Source organism: Bos indicus, chromosome X, assembly GCF_029378745.1.
Source record: "Bos indicus isolate NIAB-ARS_2022 breed Sahiwal x Tharparkar chromosome X, NIAB-ARS_B.indTharparkar_mat_pri_1.0, whole genome shotgun sequence".
Lineage (NCBI taxonomy): Eukaryota > Metazoa > Chordata > Mammalia > Artiodactyla > Bovidae > Bos > Bos indicus.
Window position 1 is genome coordinate 123188860 of NC_091789.1, and position 7960 is coordinate 123196819.

General features: G+C 39.4%; 1 protein-coding gene across 1 annotated transcript in view; it reads right to left on the reverse strand.

The window, feature by feature from the left end:
* Positions 1–7459, reverse strand: part of IL1RAPL1 (interleukin 1 receptor accessory protein like 1) — a 701662-nt gene extending 694203 nt beyond the window's left edge. The window contains exons 1-2 of the mRNA XM_070785085.1: positions 7360–7459; positions 6758–7037 (exon numbers count right to left, since the gene is read on the reverse strand). Of these exons, the coding sequence (XP_070641186.1) occupies positions 6758–7037; positions 7360–7459 (380 nt within the window). The remainder of the gene's footprint in view (positions 1–6757; positions 7038–7359) is intronic.
* Positions 7460–7960: the final 501 nt, after the last annotated feature.

A 7960-nucleotide genomic window follows, 5' to 3' on the forward strand; every position in this document is an offset into this window, starting at 1 on the left:
CTCAAATTGAGCTATATAGGTTTAATTCCATTCCTATCAATATTATTCCAGTATGTTTTTTTTTTTTTTTGTAGACATACATAAGCTTATGCTAAATTTTATCTGGAGAGGAACAGGCCTTACAACAGCTAAAAGCATCTTGAAAAGAAAGGTATCTAGTCCTACTATACAGCTATAGGCACACTAACCAAGACAGAGTGGTACTAGCCAAGGAACAGGCACATAGATCAAAGGTATATAATACTGAATTGAGATACTGGTTGTTGTTGTTCAGTTCCTAAGTCATGTCCAACTCTTTGCAACTCCATGGACTGTAGTACACCAGGCTCTTCTGTCCTCCACTATCTCTGGAAGTTTGCTTAAATTCATATCCATTGAGCCAGTTATGCTATCTAACCATCTCATCTTCTGCTGCCCACACAAATCCACCCAACTGATTTTGTATAAACGTGCAAAAGCAATTCCATGGAGGAAGCTAGACGTTTTCAACAAATAATGCTGGAGCAACTGGACATCTATTCAAAAAGCTACACCTTGACCAAAATAAACATTATACCGTATATAAATATTAATTCAAGATGGAGCAGAGAGTAAAATTTAAAGCTACAAAACTAGTGGTAAAAGCTCCAATAATTTTAAAAAGAAAAGTTTAAGGATATAGACTATGGAAAGAGTGCCTATATTTCGTACCAAAAGCACAATACATAAAAGGAAAAAAATAAAAATTTTGCCCTGCAAAAAAGCCTGTTAAGAGGATGAAAAGACAAACTACAGATCGACAGAAAATATTTGCAAGCCACATATCCAAAAGAGGATTACTACTTAGAATATATAAAGAATTCTCAAAAATAAATGACCCAATCAAAAAATGGGCCAAAGAACTAAATAGACATTTCTCCAAAGAAGACATACAGATGGCTAACAAACACATGAAAAGATGCTCAACATCACTCATTATCAGAGAAATGCAAATCAAAACCACTATGAGGTACCATTTCACGCCAGTCAGAATGGCTGGGATCCAAAAGTCTACAAGCAATAAATGCTGGAGAGGGTGTGGAGAAAAGGGAACCCTCTTACACTGTTGGTGTGAATGCAAACTAGTACAGCCACTATGGAGAACAGTGTGGAGATTCCTTAAAAAACTGGAAATAGAACTGCCTTATGATCCAGCAATCCCACTGCTGGGTATACACACTGAGGAAACCAGAAGGGAAAGAGACACATGTACCCCAATGTTCATCGCAGCACTGTTTATAATAGCCAGGTCATGGAAGCAACCTAGATGTCCATCAGCAGATGAATGGATAAGAAAGCAGTGGTCCATATACACAATGGAGTATTACTCAGTCATTAAAAAGAATACATTTGAATCAGTTCTAATGAGGTGGATGAAACTGGAGCCTATTATACACAGTGAAGTAAGCCAGAAAGAAAAACACCAATACAGTATACTAACACATATATATAGAATTTAGAAAGATGGTAACAATAACCCTGTATACGAGACAGCAAAAGAGACACTGATGTATAGAACAGTCTTTTGGACTCTGTGGGAGCGGGAGAGGGTGGGATGATTTGGGAGAATGGCATTGAAATATGTATAATATCATATATGAAACGACTCCCCAGTCCAGGTTCGATGCACGATACTGGATGCTTGGGACTGGAGCACTGGGACGACCCAGAGGGATGGTATGGGGAGGGAGGAGGGAGGAGGGTTCAGGATGGGGAACACATGTATACCTGTGGCAGATTCATTTTGATATATGGCAAAACAAATACAATATTGTAAAGTTAAATAAAATTAAAAAAAAAAAAACTAAATGGTTAGAACACAAATAATTCAGTTATAAAATGGACAAAAGACATAAACAGATATTTCACTGATGAGCACAGATGTGGCAAATCAGCACACAAAATCCCACCATTAGCCATTAGGGAGATGAAAATTAAAATCACAAGATATCAAGATATACTGATGGTTACAATGAAATATAGTGACAATACCAAATGCTGCAAGCATGTGGATAAACCAGATCACTTGCATATTGCTGGTGGGAATGTAATAAAATAGTACAGCTACTCTGGAAAATAATATAGCAGTTTCTTATATGACAGGGATTCCCTGATAGCTCAGTTGGCAAAGAATCTGCCAGCAATGCAGGAGACCCTGAGTTGGGAAGATCCTCTGGAGAAGGGACAGGCTACACACTCCAGTATTCTCAGGCTTCCCTTGTGGCTCAGCTGGTAAAGAATCCACCTGCAATGTGGGAGACCTGGGTTCGATCCCTGGGTTGGGAAGATCCCCTGGAGAACAGAAAGGCTATGCACTCCAGTATTCTGGCCTGGAGAATTCCATGGACTATACAGTCCATGGGGTTGCAAAGAGTCGGACATGACTGAGTGACTTTCAATTTTTATATGACTAAACATGAAACTATCATACAACTCAAGTTCACTCTAGAGCATCTATTGCAGATAAATGAAAACATATATTCACTAAAAATGTACATGGGTATTCACAGAAGATTTATTTCAATAGCCAAAAAAGGAAACAACAGAGATGTCCTTCAATGAGTGAATAAACACTGGGGTAATGTCCATATCATGTAACATTACTTAACAATAAACAAGAACAGACTACGTTGAACAACCTGGATGAATTTCAAAGGAATTATGTCGACTGAAAAACCCAATTCCAAAAGGTGACATCCTCTATGATTCCATTTATAAAACATTCTTGAATTACAAAAAGTAGACATGGAGAACAGATTAGTGTTTGCCAGGGATTTGGGACTGGGGTAGGGAAGTAAATATGGACAACAGAAGGGATCCTGGAGGTGATGACATTGTTCTGTATCTTGAATGTAGCATTATCAATATTCTGATTATGATTTTGTACTATAGTTTTGCAAACTGTCACTGCTGATGGAAACTGGCTAAAGGATTCATGGGACCTCCCTATACTATAATATCTTGCAAATGAATATGAATCTACAAAATAAAATTTTAGTCGAAAAATAGAGTGACAAACAACTTAGTCTGTTAAAATTCAGGGGGCATTAAATTGCTTACATGAGCACCAGCCAGATATGCATATGAAACTGTTAAAAGAGTATAACTCAGAAGAGGCATATTTAAAAACTGGGAGTCAACAGGATAAGAAAAAATGTTTTTCTTTTAAAAAGTAAACTTATTCTTTAAATGGCAACAAAAGAAAAAGGAAAGAAATTATTACACATCTCTCCTCCACTCACTTTTCCATGTAAAAATAAACATTCAAGGAGGAGAAAATTGAGTAAAGAGACAGGTACTACAGAACAAAGAATGATGTGGTATTATTCTATCCAAAATGGCTACTTACAGAAAGGAGTAGGAAAGTTCTTATTCATTCTACTGAGAGTAATTTTAAGTGTTTGCATTTTTAACATCATTTAATTGTACATATTTAGGTGTAATGGAAGGAGAAGGCAATGGCACCCCACTCCAGTACTCTTGCCTGGAAAATCCCATGGATGAAGGAGCCTGGTAGGCTGCAGTCCATGGGGTTGCTAAGAGTCGGACACGACTGAGCGACTTCACTTTCACTTTTCACTTGCACGCACTGGAGAAGGAAATGGCAACCCACTCCAGTGTTCTTGCCTGGATAATCCCAGGGACGGGGGAGCCTGGTGGGCTGCCGTCTATGGGGTCGCACAGAGTCGGACACGACTGAAGCGACTTAGCAGCAGCAGCAGGTGTAATGGAGAAGGAAATGGCAACCCACTCCAGTATTCTTGCCTGGAGAATCCCATGGACTGAGGAGCCTGGCAGGCTACAGTCCATGGGGTCGCAAGGTTCGGCCAAGACCACCATTTAGGTATAAATGCTGTACATGAAAACACTTGTTAAACCATTTCATTGATAAGTTAATAACACAGAGCACCTATCAAAAAGACTAGAGCCTAGCAGTAGCAGCTAACATTTTCAAACTTCTGAAACTCTTTGTAAGTGAATTATTTAAAACCTAATGGTGACAACTTTGTGGCCTGAGAGCTAACAATGTGTCAAAGTCAGTGATTCAACTAACAGCCCTGGGCTCCCTTTACATCAACAGCAAGTCATTCTACTTAAACTGCTGTTTATAATGATTTTGAGTGCTGCTTTCCAAATTGGAAAAGGGAGTCAGATGAACACTAGCTTCAAATCAATTGGAACACTTGAATTCCAGGGACAAAAGCATCTTTTCCTGCAGTTCATTGCTTCCTCTAGAATCCCACTTGACGCATATAAAACTTAAAGGTGTTTGTCTTTTACTTCACCTTCCATTAAAATGTAGACACATGAACATATGACAAATGTCATGGTTTCAAAATTTTGTGACCTTCATTCATTATTGCAACTACAAATTCAGAGACATTTTAGTGCAATTTCTCAGAGCATTGGACCAATATGTATACTTAAATACATCAAAGAATTGCAACTTCAGTGCTTTAGAAATTCAGGTTACTAATCTGAACACATCACTATTTTCCCATCAATAATAAATAGTAGAATGGAATGTTAGACTATGAACATTCAGTTCAATTCTAATCTCAGATAAAGGAGGACATAAATTGGTCTATCTTAAAGAATCACCTCTACACATGCATAAACAATCAGAAATCATGTTTTTTTTATAGAAATGCAGATGCGAAATTAAATCAAATTATTATTAGTCAAGTAGGAATAGCCAGTCGGAGAAGGCAGTGGCACCCCACTCCAGTACTCCTGCCTGGAAAATCCCATGGATGGAGAACCCTGGTAGGCTGCAGTCCATGGGGTCGCTAAGAGTCAGAAACAACTGAGCGACTTCACTTTCATTTTTCACTTTCATGCATTGGAGAAGGAAATAGCAACCCACTCCAGTGTTCTTGCCTGGAGAATCCCAGGGACGGGGGAGCCTGGTGGGCTGCCGTCTATGGGGTCGCACAGAGCCGGGCATGACTGAAGCGACTTAGCAGCAGCAGCAGCAGGAATAGCCAGTACAAACAGTACTCTCCAACTATATTGTTTTTCAGTCACTCAGTCATGCCCGACTCTTTGTGACCCCACGGACTGCAGCACAGCAGGCTTCCCTGTCTTTAACTTTCTTCTGAGTTGGTGATGCCATCCAACCATCTCATTCTCTGTTGCCCCCCTCTCCTCTTGCCCTCAATCTTTCCCAGCATCAGGGTCTGTTCCAATGGGTCGGCTCTTTGCCAACACAGTATGGCAATTAATTATCATTGTACCTAAAAAAACTACTTCTATTAATAATTAAGTTGAAACATAAAAGGGTTGGATTCCCTTTTTTAAGGGAAAGAACAAAAGCTGACAAAGGAATAATGCCTTTGTTATTTTATTAATATAATTCATTCGACATTTTTCCCAAGCAGAACTTTATTTGCATTCACTTTTATTTTCCAAACTTAACTCTAACTTATATGTTGACAGTGTTTAAAAGATAAAATTATATTTAACCTTCATGTGGCTTTCCCCATTTTGACAACCTAATATACCTGCAGCCATGACTCTTCATAAAGGTAATTCTTTTAGGTTGACAGTGAATGGGAGACACAATCCTTATGGCTAGAGGAATAATAGCTGCCAATGAGAATTTCAGAAGTGAAAGTCGAATTTTGAATTGAAAAAGATACTAGATGATTCTGAGAGTTTCTCCAAATTGAGAATCAACTGCTTTAGATTTGGCTTTCTCTTAGTAAGTTGAAATAGGGACACAAAGGAATCGATTTAAAGCCTCTTTCTATATGCTTATACCCTGCTATGCCAACGTTCTTATAGTCTAATGACATCTGCAAGCATTCATGCAGGGTGTGATTCAGAGTCCATGTGGGGCTAATGCTTAAACTAAGATTTTTCACTGCTAATATGATACATGGCTACTGTCTCAATGCATTATCATTAAGCAAAGCACATACGTCTCTTCCCAAAGCAGACAAAGATATGTAGATGTGTGATCAGTTTCTTTGTGGAGTAAGGGCATGGGGAGACCCAAAATATTTTTGTATTAACTCAGCACTTTTATGGCTTCCCATGTCTGCTAGAGACCAGGATATGTGGGTTTGATCTCTGGGCTGGGAAGATCCCCTGGAGAAGGAAATGACAACCCACTCCAGTATTCTTGCCTGGAGAATCCCATGGACAGAGGAGCCTGGTGGGCTACAGTCCATGGGGTCACAAAGAGTCAGACACGACTGAGCGCATAGGCGCACACACACAGCACTTTTAGTTAACAAAATGATCTGGAACATAGTCTCTGTACTTCTAACAAGGCAAGGCTGCTTTCCTCTTTCTGTGCACATACATGTTTCTTAAATCATCTTTGCAGATGTGTGTGAACCAGAGGTATCTGTGCACTATCTGTGAAGGGCAATAACAGAATGTTACAACCCATTTAGCAATAAACTATGCATCCTTTCTGCAAGTCTTTGCTTACATTTTATTTGCAACATTTCACCTCCTCTATAAATTTTATTTCATAGTGTTTAGTAATTTCTGGCAACATAAGTAGATACCCAGATGGTATCTCTTTTCTCCATAAGCCAGAAATAATGTCTCAATATAAATTCCAATCCCATCGTTTTATGATTTAGATTCTAAATGTTAGAAAGCAGCAACACACACAAATATTGAGACAATACCTTGAGGTTAAAGAGAGAGCCACAAAATCTAGGTATATAAGACAGCAACCTGTGATATCATTGATTCAACAGTAACAAGATGAAAAGCATACCTGATAACACAGGCATAAAGACCACTGTCCTGCAGTAACGTTGGTCGGAACCAAATGGAGTCTTCTTCCTTGCTCATTCTACTTCCATCAAAGGCTATTGGCTCTTCAAAGTCTCCAGGACCAGAGCTTTTGTACCACATCAAACTGAGTCCAGCACTTTGGGCTAGGGAGTAATTGGCTCTGATATAACCATAAAAGAGTGCACATTTGATGCGAACAGGCTCTCCCACCAAAACTTGGTATTTCTTGATATCGACAGACCAATCTGTGCATCCATCAGCTATAGTCAAAAAAGAGAAAGAGAAAAAAACATTAGAGAAAACAATGGGAGCAATTAGGTTATTCATTCATTTATTCATTCAACAATATTTATTGAGCATCTCTATTGGACAATTTTTCCCTAGGCACAAATGGTGCAGTGATGGATAAAACTCCGAAGGGCACTGGAAAGTAATTTATCCTACTAACAAACAATATATTCAACACTTAGTTTGCTTCTGATGATATTTATTCTTACTTTAATCAGTGTGACAGCTACTGGCTTATGGCATTCCCACTCTAAATCCAAATGTTTGTCTGTTTTTTTGAAAATAGGTCTGGACCTGTGAAATAGTTTCCTTTGCTAGTTGGCACTGATGTTTTCTTAGTAAAGGGTGTTGGAGAGACTGCAAAGGAAAGGGTTTTGCTCCCTAGCTCCAGCATGCTTGCTTGGAAGATTCTTGCAGTGTGCATTGCAGCAGATTGATAATCTTTTAGCAGAGCCTCGGGTGAGACATCTTATGGACAGCTTTTCCCCGATACCTTAGAGGGCAAGGCATCTCTGTCTAACTGCAGAGGGCAGGCTTCCAACCGGTTCTACCAGGGTGTCATCTCAGTGACTTTAAGCCTTGCCTTTTCCCGGTGAGGTCTGGATTTCACTCTGGGAATGGAGGACACGAGCTTCTTCTTGGAGGCTCTCTCTCAGCTAGGGGTGACGGCAACCATTCCCCTATTCTTTATGGTTTTCTTTTGCTATGGACTGAATGCATTCTCTTTAGACTCGTATTTTGAAGCCTTAATCGAGAATGTAATGGAACATGGAGGAGGGACCATGGGGAAGTAATTAGCTTTATATGAAGTCATGAGGGCAGAAGCCTTAGGAAGAGAGTGGTGCTCTTATAAGAAGAGACACCAGAGCTTGCAGTCTCTCTCCTCTTACGTACT